At 42.6% G+C, this 19,068-nt stretch overlaps 1 protein-coding gene across 1 annotated transcript; it reads right to left on the bottom strand.

Annotated features, from left to right (window-relative positions):
* Positions 1 to 5,038: 5,038 nt before the first annotated feature.
* Positions 5,039 to 8,157, bottom strand: LOC133494491 (mucin-2-like). The gene is made up of 7 exons (XM_061808392.1): positions 7,518 to 8,157; positions 7,372 to 7,436; positions 7,112 to 7,287; positions 6,828 to 7,036; positions 6,257 to 6,318; positions 6,021 to 6,169; positions 5,039 to 5,948 (listed from the first exon to the last, which is right to left on the bottom strand). Exons 1-7 carry the CDS (start codon positions 8,154 to 8,156, stop codon positions 5,842 to 5,844), a joined length of 1,407 nt encoding a protein of 468 aa, XP_061664376.1. The 5' UTR covers position 8,157; the 3' UTR covers positions 5,039 to 5,841.
* Between the last annotated feature and the right edge of the window lie 10,911 nt (positions 8,158 to 19,068).

Raw genomic sequence — 19,068 nt, 5'->3', positions numbered from 1 at the left:
CTACAGTTGTCTGAACTGTTGTCTCTGATTGTGCGGTTGTGCCTCCAACTGTAGTTTCAACAGGGGTCATCACTGCAGATGTTGCCTGAGCAGTGGTTGCCTCTGGACTTGTTGCTGCAGAGATGTCGGTTGAACAATTGATGATGTGGTAGCCGATGTTTCTACAGTTGTCTGAACTGTTGTCTCTGATTGTGCGGTTGTGCCTCCAACTGTAGTTTCAACAGGGGTCATCACTGCAGATGTTGCCTGAGCAGTGGTTGCCTCTCCACTTGTTGCTGCAGATGTCGCTTCAACAATTGATGATGTGGGAGCCGATGTTTCTACAGCTGTCTGAACTGTTGTCTCTGATTGTGCGGTTGTGCCTCCAACTGTAGTTTCAACAGGGGTCATCACTGCAGTTGTTGCCTGAGCAGTGGTTGCCTTTGCGATTGTTGCTGCAGATGTTGCTTCTTCAGTTGATGATGTGGGAGCTGGTGTATCTATAGTTGTCTGAACTATTGTTTCAGACTCTGTTGTGCCGATGGTTGTTAATTCGGAAGGTGTAATCACTGCAGTTGTTGCAGATTCTTCTGTTGCCGAAAGAGTTGTTTTTTCTGAAGGTGTTGTTACCGTAATTGTTTCAGATTCTGTTGTTGTGCCAAAATCTGTAGTTTTTAATGGTTTTGTCACTGCAATAGTAGCAGATTCTTTTGTGGTGGTAGTGATTGGTGTTTCTGTAGCTGTCATAACAGCAGTTGTTACAGAGTCTGTTGCTGTGGATATACTTGTTGTTTCTTCTGCTGGTGTTGTCACTTCTTGTGTTGCCGCTGTTGTTATCGATTCTGCTCCAACCGGTGTTGTTGCTGCAGATTTTGCAGATTCTGTTCTTGTTGTTGGAACCGTTTTTGTTTCTGCTGGTGTGGTCACTTTAGTTGGCTCTGAATGTGTTGTTGTGGCAACAGTTGTTCTTTCTGCTGGTGTTGTCCACCCTGTTTTTGTTGATTCCCTTGGAGATACCACGGCTGTTGTTTCTGCTCGTATCGTCACTGTCTTTGTCTCAGGTTCGGTTGACCTCGCAGCTGTTATTGTTTCCACAGGTGTTGTCACTGTTGTTGTAGTTTCCGTTTTTGTAGCGACTGTTGTTCTTTCCGTCGGTGCCGTCAGTGAAATCGTCCCCGCACTTCTTGTTTCAGGAGGTGTTGCCATTGTGCTCGACATTGGTTCCCATCCCGTAGTTGTCCTCAAACCTTTCGTGTGGGTGTTGAAGTGTTGTGAAAGGAAAGAAAACAAATGATTTTCATGGCCCTTTTATCTTGTGTACGCAGTATGCAAAATACATGTCCAATGATGGTTGAAAAGCAGATATCCAGTTACCTGTTAGTATCAGGAGTGTTGCCAACATCCGTTGAATGAGCATCTTGTTTGTTTTCTTCTGCACAATGCGGGGGAAAGATAATTAAACCAACATGTAGACAGGTGGCAGGATGTGTGTGTGTGTGTGTGTCCATACAATCAAGCCTTAGATTTTCTTTTACATTTTAATCAGTAAACTACTATATTGCCTCAAATTAATTTAATAAAAAAAAAAAAGAAATACGGCATGTCACAATTTCCCAACATTTTTTTTCATGTCTATAATAATTGTCATATAATCATGGAAAATTAAAACAAAAACATTCATACAACCATGATTAAAAAATAAAAGGTGAAATTACAGTTTGAAATATAATAAGTATTTATACCCTGTGCTTTCTGTTTTATCTGCCTCACTTTCAATAATATAGCGTAAATGATTTAACATAAAGACAAAATTATTCTGATGCAGTAATTTTTAACTTTTCCTTTGTCAAACTTTAAAATAATTTCTAAATACAATTACATAGATCCATTAAAACCTTTTAAAATCCAGTAAATGAAAATTATAAATCCTGCCTATGACATTTCCCCTGTACCTTTTTAATAACATTGCTAAAATGATTAAACATACCTAAAATATAATATATTGAAAAAGATCAATACAAAGAGTGTTGTTCAAGTAAAATAAAAAACGCTTTAAACCACAATGAGTCTTTTGAAGTACACTCACAGAAATCTAAAGTTAAATTTAGCACATCTATTAAAAATAATGTACAACTGTTACTTCTTGAAGCACACAAAAAAATAGACATACCTTACTTAAATCATGACAAATATAATCATAGGATGAAATTGATCACGCCGTATCCTGTTTTTCCTATTTTGAATTTATATATATATACATTTAGTGTATTTCCTGTTTGAGAGTTCTCCTCCTTGAGTGCCGACGTGCATCTTCAGCAGTGGCTTTTATAACGCAACAGTACAAAAGATTTTTGGTGTGACCAGGTAATTCCTTTCTTTTCTGCAATGCTGTGAGACATTACTGAAGAATCCCAAGATGGGGGGTGTCAGCTGTCACTCACACCCTCCATTCTTTTGTCTCCGTCCGTACATTCCGCCCGATGTCCAACGTGACATTAAGCAAATAAAGAATGAGCAATATGGGTGTTACCTAGCGTGTCGGACTTGAGCTTAAAAAAACTAAACGTTCATGTCCTCTATCCACTCGTGGCATTATTGTATCGAAGTAAATTTGGCAGGTGTTGGGTATTTATTTTTCCCAACGAGTACATTTACTTTGTACATTTGAAAATGTTTATCTGTACCGTGTTCTTCCTTACTTTGTCCAAGTGTAGCGAGGTGAAATCTTGAATGGAGGGAAAACCAAAATGGAGACAACATTGACGCGGAGAAATGGAAACCAAAGAGAAGCAAGATATTCCCCATCCGTAGTCTTATCAAATAAAATAGTTTGATTCATATTGTCTGCTGGAAAGATTTGTCGTATAATGTATTGTCTTGTGCCAGACCCAAAAAAAAAAGCTGTTTAAAACCTCACTATCTAACATTAAAATCTAATAATAATCGTCATAATAAAACAGTCAAAAGCAAGGTGTATTTTTTTAGTTATTAAAATAATCTCCATTCGCATTTTTTGTCTGTAAATTGCTCAACACATGAGCAAAGCTATGGGAAGACGTTTTCATAACATGTCGAATGATTTTTTTTTTCTTCTCAGTACACACGTGCAAAATAATAATAAGGAGCCTATTCTGTAGGGGTAAGTTTTTTTTGTTATTATTATTATTATTATTATTGTCCCAACTTATCAAAACGAGTATTGTACTGTATGTACAGTATTGAATTGTAAAAATGTTTTTAATTTTGTACCTGTGTATTTCAGTCTACACTTTTTTCCATTTACTTCAGTCAAGGGATTGAATTTGTACTTCTACTTTTATCTATCTTTTTTTTTACACAAGTACCTAACCCTGCATTAGTAAGGAGTGCGAGTATTTTTTTTTTTTTTATACACGAGCAAACGGAACAATAATGAATTTTCTAATTTTAGTCACAAAGGTGTTCTATTGTACTTCACCAATGGAGCGGCGAGAAAAAGATGATCTGTTTTCATTCACGTTATGTTGTTCTTGGTTTCACATTTCGAATGACGCACTTTTGAGACAAAGCCACTTGACGTGTGCAACAATCAAGACAACAATCCCATTCCTCCGTCATTATGCAATATTAAGACAAAACATGCACACAAGATATGGACGAGGACTTCCATTTTCTGTACAGTCGTCCCTCGTTTCACGCTGTCGTTTGATACCAAAAAATACCCGCGTTAAGGGAAATCTGTGAAGTAGAAGTTTTTTTTACTTCGTTTTATTCGCCATTATATATTTTCTTTAAAGCTGTTAAACCCCTAACCAAATAATTTGTAAACTTTTGTCAGACAGGCATCAACATTCTCTCACATTTGTCTTATTTAAATACTCAAAGTTCAAACCTTTGTCGATGGCAAAAAAAAAAAAAAAAAAAATAAGTACACAACAGTATTCTTGAATGAAAACAAAGCTCAAAACCTCTTTGAGGCTAAGACATTTATTTGACAAATGAAGATACAGTACTGTATAAACGTTCCTCCATCCATTTTATTCCACTTTATTGTCGATAAAAAGAAAAATAATAAAGCTTTTAGTAGTAGCAAATTGAATGTTAATGGTCAATCTATGAGGTTGGACACACGTAATTAATAACAGTGACTCAGGCGTATTTTATAATTCCTCTGGTCGTACTAATTTTCATTGTTGGTGCATGTCCACTGTGAGAGAGATAATAGAATAAGAAAAATCCAGAAATCACAATGTATGATTTTATTTTATTTTTTGAAACGATTTATTTGTGTGATACAGCTGCAAATACGTGTTTGAACACCTGAGAAAACCGATGTTAATATTGGGTACAGTAACCTTTGTTTGGAATTACAGAGGTCAAAGGTTTCCTGTAGTTGTTCACCAGGTTTGCACACACTGCGGGAGGGATTTTGGCCCACTCCTCCACACAGATCTTCTCTAAGATCAAATAGGTTTCTGGGCTGTCGCTGAGAACCACGGAGTTTCACCTCCCTCCAAAGATTTTCTCTCGGGTTTAGGTCTGGAGACTGGCTACGCCACGCCAGAACCTTGATATGCTTCTTGCGGAGCCACTCCTGGGTTTTCCTGGCTGTGTGCTTCGGGTCATTGTCATGTTGAAAGACCCAGCCAGCTGAAACTCCGTGGTTCTCAGCGACAGCCCAGAAACCGATTTGATCTTAGAGAAGATCTGTGTGGAGGAGTGGGCCAAAATCCCTCCTCCAGTGCGTGCAAACCTGGTGAACAACTTCAAGAAACTTTTGACATCTGTAGCTGCAAACAAAGGCTACTGTACCCAATATTAACATCGGTTTTCTCAGCTGTTCAAACACTTATTTGCAGCTGTATCACACAAATAAATCGTTTCAAAAAAATCAGACATTGTGATTTCTGGAATCTCACAGTGGACATGTGCCTACCGTGAAAATTTCAGACCCCTCCATGATTTCCAAGTGGGAGAACTTGGAATATTGTAGAGTGTTCAAATACTTATTTTCTTCACTGTGTATCTATGCCAGTAATTTGTAGTGAAGAGTATGAGACACAAATAGACATTGTTCATACACATTGTTTATTAGTGAACGTATAAACACAATTATCAAAATACACATTTAACAAAGAACCCAGATTGATACACTATATGGTTACTACACAGATTTTGAGATTATTATTTTAAAATGTAGAATCTCAGAAATGCCATATAATCAATATCTAAATTATCATGTGTACTGTTCATTAATTCTTATCCGGTGTTCGAAGGTTTTAATTTGTACAATGACAGTGGGCAGACAAAAAATTAATGGAGCACAGTGTTAGGCGATATTAGAGTTCTTCCTATTTTTTTATGTAACGTTTTACATACGGGCGGGGGGGGAATCATACTGTGTCCGAAAATTTTCATTATTATAGTCTCCAAAGGCTTGAATTCTTCTGTGCAAAGACTTAATTTACATACAATGGAAAAAAAGACTCGAATTCTTATCGTGTCTGCAGTAGGTGTGGGCAAACTACGGCCTGTGGGCCACATCTGGCCCATTGACCATTTCAATCCAGAATTCCAAAATTACGGCGGTGGGAGCAAAGGTCTCAGTCTGTATGGTCCCAATATCAAACAGCCAAATCTATCTATTTGTCTGTCCTGTCCTGTCTTGAGACTCTTTCGAGAAACCCTGGTCGAAAAGCTTTAATTTTACACGGTCTCCAAAGGATTCAATTTGTATACAGTGTACAAAAGCTTTAATACTTACACCGGTGTGCATCATGTTATAGATTCCCAGAAATCCATGTACTCATGTAAAATTACCATACACGTATAACTTAAGCGATACGGAAGTCCGCAGGGACCTTTGTTGGGCCCCCCTCACGCTTAGTTGACGAACAGGCCCAAATGTGCCACCACTGCTAACCACGACAACAGCACCATCCCGGATGTGGCGATGAGGCTCGTCTTCTGGCTCGCGCTGCTTGAAACTACTGTTGGGGGGGACCTTAATGAATTCTAATAATTGTACACCTTTTTTTTTGTGTGTGGGGGGCGGGACTTACGTGTGCCGTCCACAAAAATGGACGATGTGTCCACGTTAAAGGTGGTGATGTTGGCCGCAGCGTTGATCAATACGCTGGCAATGGCGTTACTGCTGGGCACTGACCCAGTTATGAATCTCAGGTCCAGTAAGTTGATAATGGAGCCGTTTCTGCGAAAAGACAAAAATGAAAATGCTGAGTTGGGAATACACAGCGAGACATGCAGCTATAGTTCGGTCATTTTTCTTATACAATACCTGAATGATGTTACTGTCAAGTCTTTAAATGAGGAAAATGTGGCTGTGTAGAGTGGCTCAAGCTGTGGAACGAGTACAATGTTTCAGCTTTGTTATTGTGCGAATGCTGAGAATCGAGCATTGTAAGGTGAGGTTCTTTGCTCAAGATTCAGCATCATTATTCATATAGACAGAGAATTGAACATTGATTCTCGCCGCCAGAATTGAATTTCTTATCGAGTAGCGTGAGCGCTTAATTCACAGCATTCAAGCAAATTAAAGCTGTTGTGGATTTCACAATGTCTTTTTCTTTCAAATGCTGAGAACCAAGCTTCCAGACTATTCAAATCATCCAAAAAAAAAAAGAAGAAGAAGAAAAAAACGTGTTCACTTTCGGAATGTTGAGCTGCACTTTAAACTGCACTGAAAATGATCTTTCCCAACAATGGTTATGTTTGTCATTATTTTGCGGATGTTTCATTTCGATTCTGTTGCCCCAAGATGTCATTTTTCCATTTGTGGTTAAGTTGTGAGGATCAAGCATTGTTGAAGGGCCCCCACTTTAAATCAGGTCACATTCATTGTGTCTTACCGTCAGCCTGATGATTAGCGCTCGGACGATAAACGCAGGAGACGACTGATTGAGTAAGTCGCTCGTGAACGTCTCACCAACGGATGTAAACCTCAGAGTACGCGTGGTGAGCGGCGTACTGCTGGAAGCGGGATTCCTCGTTGCCGTCGTCACTTGAGCCACCGTGGTGTCGGCTTTGGCGGTTGTTGAATCGGTTCTTGGCGGGGATCCTTTCAAAGCAGTCAGCAAGAATTGAACATCACGATGGCCAACATATGTTGGGGCGCTGAAGTCGCTGGACTCACGAATGACTTGAAGGGTGTTGGCGACGAGGCTGACGTTGAACGTGTTGTTGGGCTGAGCCAAGGCGTCTTCTAAGGTGGTGACAACATCCTCATCCGTGGGAGTCGATGATGTGTTGCTGAACTCCAGTCCCAACTCAATTTGCGTGTTTCCCATTCGTGTAACCACCACAGCCTGGCTGTAGCACAAAAAAAAAAGAAAAAAAGTACTCTCATTTGGATACATATTTGTGTAGTCTTCAGAAAACATTGCACAAACTTACAAAATCCGAATAATGAAGGTCCGAATGAAGATAAAACCGAATCTCTGCCTGTAGATGGCATCACACTGTAACGTGGAAGAAAAGACGTGCAATTGGAAGTGAGAAAAAGTGGATGAAAGCAAAGTGGGGATTTCAACCAGACTCACCGATGTGACAACTCTGGTCTCAAGAGCGAGATATTGCACACTGCTGACATTATTGAATGCTTCCACAAAGGGTTCCTCCAAAGTTGCTGACAGGACAACAACTGGTGGAGGCGATGTGGAGACTGCGACTGGAGTTGTTGGATTTGGAGCAGCTGGTCCTTGAGTTGCAGGAACACGGGAGGAGGTCGGCCCGTGAGTCGTGGCCACATGGCTCGGGGTTGCTCCTTGAGATGAAAGGACATGGGTTGTGGTTGGCTGATGAGTCTCAGGCATTTGGGTGGTGGTTGGCCCTTGTGTTGCGGGGACACGAGTGGAAGTTTGTCCTTGGGTAGGGGTTGGCTCATGAGTCGTGGTCACATGGGTGCTGGTTGGCTCACGAGTAGGGGTTGAGTTATGGGTGGTAGTTGGTGCTTGAGTTGAAGGAACATGGCTGGAGGTTGGCCCATGAGTCGTGACCACATGGGTCGAGGTTGGTTCTTGAGAGGCAAAGATGTGGGTTGTGGTTGGCCCTTGAGTCTCAGGCATTTGGGTGGTGGTTGGCTCTTGTGTTGCAGGGACACGAGTGGAAGTTTGTCCTTGGGTAGGGGTTGTTTCTGATTGTGCGGTTGTGCCTCCAACTGTAGTTTCAACAGGGGTCATCACTGCAGATGTTGCCTGAGCAGTGGTTGCCTCTGCACTTGTTGCTGCAGATGTCGGTTCAACAATTGATGATGTGGTAGCCGATGTTTCTACAGTTGTCTGAACTGTTGTCTCTAATTGTGCGGTTGTGCCTCCAACTGTAGTTTCAACAGGGGTCATCACTGCAGATGTTGCCTGAGCAGTGGTTGCCTCTGCACTTGTTGCTGCAGATGTCGGTTCAACAATTGATGATGTGGTAGCCGATGTTTCTACAGTTGTCTGAACTGTTGTCCCTGATTCTGTGGTTGTGCCTCCAACTGTAGTTTCAACAGGGGTCATAAATGCAGTTGTTGCCTGAGCAGTGGTTGCCTCTGCACTTGTTGCTGCAGATGTCGGTTCAACAATTGATGATGTAGGAGCCGATGTTTCTACAGTTGTCTGAACTGTTGTCTCTGATTGTGCGGTTGTGCCTCCAACTGTAGTTTCAACAGGGGTCATCACTGCAGTTGTTGCCTGAGCAGTGGTTGCCTCTGCACTTGTTGCTGCAGATGTCGGTTCAACAATTGATGATGTGGTAGCCGATGTTTCTACAGTTGTCTGAACTGTTGTCTCTGATTGTGCGGTTGTGCCTCCAACTGTAGTTTCAACAGGGGTCATCACTGCAGATGTTGCCTGAGCAGTGGTTGGCTCTGCACTTGTTGCTGCAGATGTCGGTTCAACAATTGATGATGTAGGAGCCGATGTTTCTACAGTTGTCTGAACTGTTGTTTCTGATTGTGCGGTTGTGCCTCCAACTGTAGTTTCAACAGGGGTCATCACTGCAGTTGTTGCCTGAGCAGTGGTTGTCTCTGCACTTGTTGGTGCAGATGTGACTTCAACAATTGATGATGTGGTAGCCGATGTTTCTACAGTTGTCTGAACTGTTGTCTCTGATTGTGCGGTTGTGCCTCCAACTGTAGTTTCAACAGGGGTCATCACTGCAGATGTTGCCTGAGCAGTGGTTGCCTCTGCACTTGTTGCTGCAGATGTCGGTTCAACAATTGATGATGTAGGAGCCGATGTTTCTACAGTTGTCTGAACTGTTGTTTCTGATTGTGCGGTTGTGCCTCCAACTGTAGTTTCAACAGGGGTCATCACTGCAGATGTTGCCTGAGCAGTGGTTGCCTCTGCACTTGTTGCTGCAGATGTCGCTTCAACAATTGATGATGTGGGAGCCGATGTTTCTACAGTTGTCTGAACTGTTGTCTCTGATTGTGCGGTTGTGCCTCCAACTGTAGTTTCAACAGGGGTCATCACTGCAGTTGTTGCCTGAGCAGTGGTTGCCTCTGCACTTGTTGCTGCAGATGTCGGTTCAACAATTGATGATGTAGGAGCCGATGTTTCTACAGTTGTCTGAACTGTTGTCTCTGATTGTGCGGTTGTGCCTCCAACTGTAGTTTCAACAGGGGTCATCACTGCAGATGTTGCCTGAGCAGTGGTTGCCTCTGCACTTGTTGCTGCAGATGTCGGTTCAACAATTGATGATGTAGGAGCCGATGTTTCTACAGTTGTCTGAACTGTTGTCTCTGATTGTGCGGTTGTGCCTCCAACTGTAGTTTCAACAGGGGTCATCACTGCAGATGTTGCCTGAGCAGTGGTTGCCTCTGCACTTGTTGCTGCAGATGTCGGTTCAACAATTGATGATGTAGGAGCCGATGTTTCTACAGTTGTCTGAACTGTTGTTTCTGATTGTGCGGTTGTGCCTCCAACTGTAGTTTCAACAGGGGTCATCACTGCAGATGTTGCCTGAGCAGTGGTTGCCTCTGGACTTGTTGCTGCAGATGTCGGTTCAACAATTGATGATGTGGTAGCCGATGTTTCTACAGTTGTCTGAACTGTTGTTTCTGATTGTGCGGTTGTGCCTCCAACTGTAGTTTCAACAGGGGTCATCACTGCAGTTGTTGCCTGAGCAGTGGTTGCCTCTGGACTTGTTGCTGCAGATGTCGGTTCAACAATTGATGATGTAGGAGCCGATGTTTCTACAGTTGTCTGAACTGTTGTCTCTGATTGTGCGGTTGTGCCTCCAACTGTAGTTTCAACAGGGGTCATCACTGCAGTTGTTGCCTGAGCAGTGGTTGCCTCTGCACTTGTTGCTGCAGATGTCGGTTCAACAATTGATGATGTAGGAGCAGATGTTTCTACAGTTGTCTGAACTGTTGTCTCTGATTGTGCGGTTGTGCCTCCAACTGTAGTTTCAACAGGGGTCATAAATGCAGTTGTTGCCTGAGCAGTGGTTGCCTCTGCACTTGTTGCTGCAGATGTCGGTTCAACAATTGATGATGTAGGAGCCAGATGTTTCTACAGTTGTCTGAACTGTTGTCTCTGATTGTGCGGTTGTGCCTCCAACTGTAGTTTCAACAGGGGTCATCACTGCAGTTGTTGCCTGAGCAGTGGTTGGCTCTGCACTTGTTCCTGCAGATGTGACTTCAACAATTGATGACGTAGGAGCCGATGTTTCTACAGTTGTCTGAACTGTTGTCTGTGATTGTGCGGTTGTGCCTCCAACTGTGGTTTCAACAGGGGTCATCACTGCAGTTGTTGCCTGAGCAGTGGTTGCCTCTGCACTTGTTGCTGCAGATGTCGGTTCAACAATTGATGATGTGGTAGCCGATGTTTCTACAGTTGTCTGAACTGTTGTCTCTGATTGTGCGGTTGTGCCTCCAACTGTAGTTTCAACAGGGGTCATCACTGCAGTTGTTGCCTGAGCAGTGGTTGCCTCTGCACTTGTTGCTGCAGATGTCGGTTCAACAATTGATGATGTGGTAGCCGATGTTTCTACAGTTGTCTGAACTGTTGTCTCTGATTGTGCAGTTGGGTTAGTGTTAGTTATGAGTTGATGAGTTGATATAGGCCTGTTTGTTGTTGGAGATGGCACAGTTGTTGTTGAATCTTCAGCTAAATTGAAAACAAAAGGAAGTATTAGTTTATAAATGATGTGAAATTGATGCTAACAAAAAATAACGTATTCCAGAATCTCCACTTACAAATAACTGCAATTGAGTCTGGGTCAATAGTGATGGGGAAATCGTTGTTGGTACGATTTACAGCTTCTGCCAGTGTCCCCACGACCACATCAGCTTCTGGGATTTGATCAATCGGTACTGAGTTGTTGAACTCGAGGTCCATTTCCACTTGTGTGTTCCCCTTTTGTGGACTACAAATTAAATAGGAAATTGTTTAGATTGGAGAGAAAATTGAATTGACTTCCTTTATTATTGTTTTTAGATTACCTAAATCCAATAACAATGGTGCGGATGAAAATGGTTCCAAATTCTTGCAAGAGGATCGAGTTACACTGAAAGGAGAATCAAAGGTGAGTTAACATAAAGGTATGTGATGAAAGAAAACGGTTGCATTTGCGCAATATCACACGAAACTGTCTATCCGTAAATCCAGTTTCTGATGTACTACACATCAGGCACTGGAGCCGAAGCATGGAGGTATTGACTTCCTTGCCTCTGCCTCAACTGAGAGGACTCAAGCCCCAAGGGCTTCGCCCAGTTGGACATGTCTGGAGGACAATGCCACAGAGGGGTACCACAGGCATCCTTACGAGTTGGCCAGACTACCTCAGCTTCCTCGAAATGTAAATTAAAAGGAGCTAAACTGGGCACCCTCGAAACTTTGGTTGGGCCTGGACATTGTGGCTATACACATACAAACCTCTGAAACAGAAGCCAAGTCAGACAGTTTTTGCGTAAAATTGAAAAATAAAATTCTTCACGCACCAATAATATCACTTGCGATTCAAGTTGTTTGTATTCTTCACTAGTGCGATCGTTCAATTCATTCACAAACGGTTCCTCCAGCGTGGCTTCAACAGACACAACTGTTGAGGGAACTGAGATGATTCCAGTTGTTGTCTGTTGAGTTGTTGCCTGTTGAGTTGTTGCTGATGATGAGTCACTTGCAGTTGTTGTTAAGCCAAGGGATGATGTCGGTCCTTGGGTGGTTGTGAATGCTTTTGGTTTTTGAAAGGATGAAATGGAAATTAATTGATCAGTTGGCTTGTCTGCTATTCAAAGTTCAGATGTGTACAACTAATATGATATTATCAGAACGATCCACGTCTATCGTCATGAGAATTAGGTTGGGTATTAACAAAAGAGCCCCGAGGACTCGATCTTGAGGAAGAGCAGAATTCAGTTGAAATAGGGTTGAACGTGTACAAAACATGGTCCTTATCAAAGTATGTCTGGTGGACAATTGTCGCGACTTACAAATGACTACAATCGAGTCTGGATCTACAGAGATGTTGAAAGTGTTGTTTCCACTCGTCACAGCTTGAACTAAGACGTCTACAGCGACATCTGGTTCCGGGATCTGCTCAGTGGGTACGGAATCGTTGAATTGTAGTTCCACTTGTACTTGAGTGTTTCCCAGTTGAGGCCTTCAAAAACCAGATGACCCCAACTTAATTTTTTGGGTTCTTAAAATCAAGATGGACAGTCATTGACCGACTTGAAATCTTACCTGAATCGGATGACAACGGTGCGAAAGAAAATGGAACCAAACGCTTGGAAGAAGATGAAGTCACACTGCAAGAAGAATCAGAGTTCAGGAGTTGTCTTTTGTGAAATCATCAGTCCAAGCAGAGAGTTCAAATGCTTGTTCCCACCAGAGAAACCACCCTTGTTTCCAGTTCTTTGTTTGTGTTCACTGCTGCGATTGTTCAATTCTTCCACAAAAGGTTCCCCCAGTGTGGCTCCAAGGGACACAACTGTTGAGGGAACCGAGATGATTCCAGTTGTTGCCTGTTGAGTTGTTGCTGATGTTGAGTCACTTGCAGTTGTTGTTAAGCCAAGGGATGATGTCGGTCCTTGGGTGGTTGTGAATGCTTTTGGTTTTTGAGAGGATGAAATGGAAATTAATTGATCAGTTGGCTTGTCTGCAATTCAAAGTTAAGATGTGTACAACTAATATGATATTATCAGAACGATCCACGTCTATCGTCATGAGAATTGGGTTGGGTATTAACAAAAGAGCCCCGAGGACTCGATCTTGAGGAAGAGCAGAATTCAGTTGAAATAGGGTTGAACGTGTACAAAACATGGTCCTTATCAAAGTATGTCTGGTGGACAAATTGTCGCGACTTACAAATGACTACAATCGAGTCTGGATCTACAGAGATGTTGAAAGTGTTGTTTCCACTCGTCACAGCTTGAACTAAGACGTCTGCAGCCACATCTGGTTCCGGGATCTGCTCAGTGGGTACGGAATCGTTGAATTGTAGTTCCACTTGTACTTGAGTGTTTCCCAGTTGAGGCCTTCAAAAACCAGATGACCCCGAACCTTAATTGTGGGTTCTGAAAATCAAGATGGACCGTCTTTGACCTACTTGAAATCTTACCTGAATCGGATGACAACGGTGCGAAAGAAAATGGAACCAAACGCTTGGAAGAAGATGAAGTCACACTGCAAGAAGAATCAGAGTTCAGGAGTTGTCTTTTGTGAAATCATCAGTCCAAGCAGAGACTTCAAATGCTTGTTCCCACCAGAGAAACCACCCTTGTTTCCAGTTCTTTGTATTGTTCACTGCTGCGATTGTTCAATTCTTCCACAAAAGGTTCCCCCAGTGTGGCTCCAAGGGACACAACTGTTGAGGGAACCGAGATGATTCCAGTTGTTGCCTGTTGAGTGTGTTGCTGATGTTGAGTCACTTGCAGTTGTTGTTAAGCCAAGGGATGATGTCGGTCCTTGGGTGGTTGTGAATGCTTTTGGTTTTTGAGAGGATGAAATGGAAATTAATTGATCAGTTGGCTTGTCTGCAATTCAAAGTTAAGATGTGTACAACTAATATGATATTATCAGAACGATCCACGTCTATCGTCATGAGAATTGGGTTGGGTATTAACAAAAGAGCCCCGAGGACTCGATCTTGAGGAAGAGCAGAATTCAGTTGAAATAGGGTTGAACGTGTACAAAACATGGTCCTTATCAAAGTATGTCTGGTGGACAAATTGTCGCGACTTACAAATGACTACAATCGAGTCTGGATCTACAGAGATGTTGAAAGTGTTGTTTCCACTCGTCACAGCTTGAACTAAGACGTCTGCAGCCACATCTGGTTCCGGGATCTGCTCAGTGGGTACGGAATCGTTGAATTGTAGTTCCACTTGTACTTGAGTGCTTCCTAGTTGAGGCCTTCAAAAACCAGATGACCCCGAACCTTAATTGTGGGTTCTGAAAATCAAAATGGACCGTCTTTGACCTACTTGAAATCTTACCTGAATCGGATGACAACGGTGCGAAAGAAAATGGAACCAAACGCTTGGAAGAAGATGAAGTCACACTGCAAGAAGAATCAGAGTTCAGGAGTTGTCTTTTGTGAAATCATCAGTCCAAGCAGAGAGTTCAAATGCTTGTTCCCACCAGAGAAACCACCCTTGTTTCCAGTTCTTTGTATTGTTCACTGCTGCGATTGTTCAATTCTTCCACAAAAGGTTCCCCCAGTGTGGCTCCAAGGGACACAACTGTTGAGGGAACCGAGATGATTCCAGTTGTTGCCTGTTGAGTTGTTGCTGATGTTGAGTCACTTGCAGTTGTTGTTAAGCCAAGGGATGATGTCGGTCCTTGGGTGGTTGTGAATGCTTTTGGTTTTTGAGAGGATGAAATGGAAATTAATTGATCAGTTGGCTTGTCTGCTATTCAAAGTTAAGATGTGTACAACTAATATGATATTATCAGAACGATCCACGTCTATCGTCATGAGAATTAGGTTGGGTATTAACAAAAGAGCCCCGAGGACTCGATCTTGAGGAAGAGCAGAATTCAGTTGAAATAGGGTTGAACGTGTACAAAACATGGTCCTTATCAAAGTATGTCTGGTGGACAAATTGTCGCGACTTACAAATGACTACAATCGAGTCTGGATCTACAGAGATGTTGAAAGTGTTGTTTCCACTAGTCACAGCTTGAACTAAGACGTCTGCAGCCACATCTGGTTCCGGGATCTGCTCAGTGGGTACGGAATCGTTGAATTGTAGTTCCACTTGTACTTGAGTGTTTCCCAGTTGAGGCCTTCAAAAACCAGATGACCCCAAAACTTAATTTTGGGTTCTTAAAATCAAGATGGACCGTCTTTGACCTACTTGAAATCTTACCTGAATCGGATGACAACGGTGCGAAAGAAAATGGAACCAAACGCTTGGAAGAAGATGAAGTCACACTGCAAGAAGAATCAGAGTTCAGGAGTTGTCTTTTGTGAAATCATCAGTCCATGCAGAGACTTCAAATGCTTGTTCCCACCAGAGAAACCACCCTTGTTTCCAGTTCTTTGTATTGTTCACTGCTGCGATTGTTCAATTCTTCCACAAAAGGTTCCCCCAGTGTGGCTCCAAGGGACACAACTGTTGAGGGAACCGAGATGATTCCAGTTGTTGTCTGTTGAGTTGTTGCTGATGTTGAGTCACTTGCAGTTGTTGTTAAGCCAAGGGATGATGTCGGTCCTTGGGTGGTTGTGAATGCTTTTGGTTTTTGAGAGGATGAAATGGAAATTAATTGATCTGTTGGCTTGTCTGCTATTCAAAGTTCAGATGTGTACAACTAATATGATATTTTCAGAACGATCCACGTCTATCGTCATGAGAATTGGGTTGGGTATTAACAAAAGAGCCCCGAGGACTCGATCTTGAGGAAGAGCAGAATTCAGTTGAAATAGGGTTGAACGTGTACAAAACATGGTCCTTATCAAAGTATGTCTGGTGGACAAATTGTCGCGACTTACAAATGACTACAATCGAGTCTGGATCTACAGAGATGTTGAAAGTGTTGTTTCCACTCGTCACAGCTTGAACTAAGACGTCTGCAGCCACATCTGGTTCCGGGATCTGCTCAGTGGGTACGGAATCGTTGAATTGTAGTTCCACTTGTACTTGAGTGTTTCCCAGTTGAGGCCTTCAAAAACCAGATGACCCCGAACCTTAATTGTGGGTTCTGAAAATCAAGATGGACCGTCTTTGACCTACTTGAAATCTTACCTGAATCGGATGACAACGGTGCGAAAGAAAATGGAACCAAACGCTTGGAAGAAGATGAAGTCACACTGCAAGAAGAATCAGAGTTCAGGAGTTGTCTTTTGTGAAATCATCAGTCCAAGCAGAGACTTCAAATGCTTGTTCCCACCAGAGAAACCACCCTTGTTTCCAGTTCTTTGTATTGTTCACTGCTGCGATTGTTCAATTCTTCCACAAAAGGTTCCCCCAGTGTGGCTCCAAGGGACACAACTGTTGAGGGAACCGAGATGATTCCAGTTGTTGCCTGTTGAGTTGTTGCTGATGTTGAGTCACTTGCAGTTGTTGTTAAGCCAAGGGATGATGTCGGTCCTTGGGTGGTTGTGAATGCTTTTGGTTTTTGAGAGGATGAAATGGAAATTAATTGATCTCTTGGCTTGTCTGCTATTCAAAGTTCAGATGTGTACAACTAATATGATATTTTCAGAACGATCCACGTCTATCGTCATGAGAATTAGGTTGGGTATTAACAAAAGAGCCCCGAGGACTCGATCTTGAGGAAGAGCAGAATTCAGTTGAAATAGGGTTGAACGTGTACAAAACATGGTCCTTATCAAAGTATGTCTGGTGGACAAATTGTCGCGACTTACAAATGACTACAATCGAGTCTGGATCTACAGAGATGTTGAAAGTGTTGTTTCCACTCGTCACAGCTTGAACTAAGACGTCTGCAGCCACATCTGGTTCCGGGATCTGCTCAGTGGGTACGGAATCGTTGAATTGTAGTTCCACTTGTACTTGAGTGTTTCCCAGTTGAGGCCTTCAAAAACCAGATGACCCCGAACCTTAATTGTGGGTTCTGAAAATCAAAATTGACCGTCTTTGACCCACTTGAAATCTTACCTGAATCGGATGACAACGGTGCGAAAGAAAATGGAACCAAACGCTTGGAAGAAGATGAAGTCACACTGCAAGAAGAATCAGAGTTCAGGAGTTGTCTTTTGTGAAATCATCAGTCCATGCAGAGAGTTCAAATGCTTGTTCCCACCAGAGAAACCACCCTTGTTTCCAGTTCTTTGTATTGTTCACTGCTGCGATTGTTCAATTCTTCCACAAAAGGTTCCCCCAGTGTGGCTCCAAGGGACACAACTGTTGAGGGAACCGAGATGATTCCAGTTGTTGCCTGTTGAGTTGTTGCTGATGTTGAGTCACTTGCAGTTGTTGTTAAGCCAAGGGATGATGTCGGTCCTTGGGTGGTTGTGAATGCTTTTGGTTTTTGAGAGGATGAAATGGAAATTAATTGATCTGTTGGCTTGTCTGCTATTCAAAGTTCAGATGTGTACAACTAATATGATATTATCAGAACGATCCACGTCTATCGTCATGAGAATTAGGTTGGTATTAACAAAAGAGCCCCAAGGACTCGATCTTGAGGAAGAGCAGAATTCAGTTGAAATAGGGTTGAACGTGTACAAAACATGGTCCTTATCAAAGTATGTCTGGTGGACAAATTGTCGCGACTTACAAATGACTACAATCGAGTCTGGATCTACAGAGATGTTGAAAGTGTTGTTTCCACTCGTCACAGCTTGAACTAAGACGTCTGCAGCCACATCTGGTTCCGGGATCTGCTCAGTGGGTACGGAATCGTTGAATTGTAGTTCCACTTGTACTTGAGTGTTTCCCAGTTGAGGCCTTCAAAAACCACATGACCCCGAACCTTAATTTTGGGTTCTTAAAATCAAGATGGACCGTCTTTGACCTACTTGAAATCTTACCTGAATCGGATGACAACGGTGCGAAAGAAAATGGAACCAAACGCTTGGAAGAAGATGAAGTCACACTGCAAGAAGAATCAGAGTTCAGGAGTTGTCTTTTGTGAAATCATCAGTCCATGCAGAGAGTTCAAATGCTTGTTCCCACCAGAGAAACCACCCTTGTTTCCAGTTCTTTGTATTGTTCACTGCTGCGATTGTTCAATTCTTCCACAAAAGGTTCCCCCAGTGTGGCTCCAAGGGACACAACTGTTGAGGGAACCGAGATGATTCCAGTTGTTGTCTGTTGAGTTGTTGCTGATGTTGAGTCACTTGCAGTTGTTGTTAAGCCAAGGGATGATGTCGGTCCTTGGGTGGTTGTGAATGCTTTTGGTTTTTGAGAGGATGAAATGGAAATTAATTGATCAGTTGGCTTGTCTGCTATTCAAAGTTAAGATGTGTACAACTAATATGATATTATCAGAACGATCCACGTCTATCGTCATGAGAATTAGGTTTGGTATTAACAAAAGAGCCCCGAGGACTCGATCTTGAGGAAGAGCAGAATTCAGTTGAAATAGGGTTGAACGTGTACAAAACATGGTCCTTATCAAAGTATGTCTGGTGGACAAATTGTCGCGACTTACAAATGACTACAATCGAGTCTGGATCTACAGAGATGTTGAAAGTGTTGTTTCCACTCGTCACAGCTTGAACTAAGACGTCTGCAGCCACATCTGGTTCCGGGATCTGCTCAGTGGGTACGGAATCGTTGAATTGTAGTTCCACTTGTACTTGAGTGCTTCCCAGTTGAGGCCTTCAAAAACCAGATGACCCCGAACCATAATTGTGGGTTCTGAAAATCAAGATGGACAGTCTTTGACCGACTTGAAATCTTACCTGAATCGGATGACAACGGTGCGAAAGAAAATGGAACCAAACGCTTGGAAGAAGATGAAGTCACACTGCAAGAAGAATCAGAGTTCAGGAGTTGTCTTTTGTGAAATCATCAGTCCAAGCAGAGAGTTCAAATGCTTGTTCCCACCAGAGAAACCACCCTTGTTTCCAGTTCTTTGTATTGTTCACTGCTGCGATTGTTCAATTCTTCCACAAAAGGTTCCCCCAGTGTGGCTCCAAGGGACACAACTGTTGAGGGAACCGAGATGATTCCAGTTGTTGCCTGTTGAG

This window comes from Syngnathoides biaculeatus, chromosome 21 (assembly GCF_019802595.1).
Source record: "Syngnathoides biaculeatus isolate LvHL_M chromosome 21, ASM1980259v1, whole genome shotgun sequence".
Taxonomy (NCBI): domain Eukaryota; kingdom Metazoa; phylum Chordata; class Actinopteri; order Syngnathiformes; family Syngnathidae; genus Syngnathoides; species Syngnathoides biaculeatus.
Note: the sequence above shows the minus strand (reverse complement) of the source record. Positions and strands in the feature narration are given on the sequence as shown.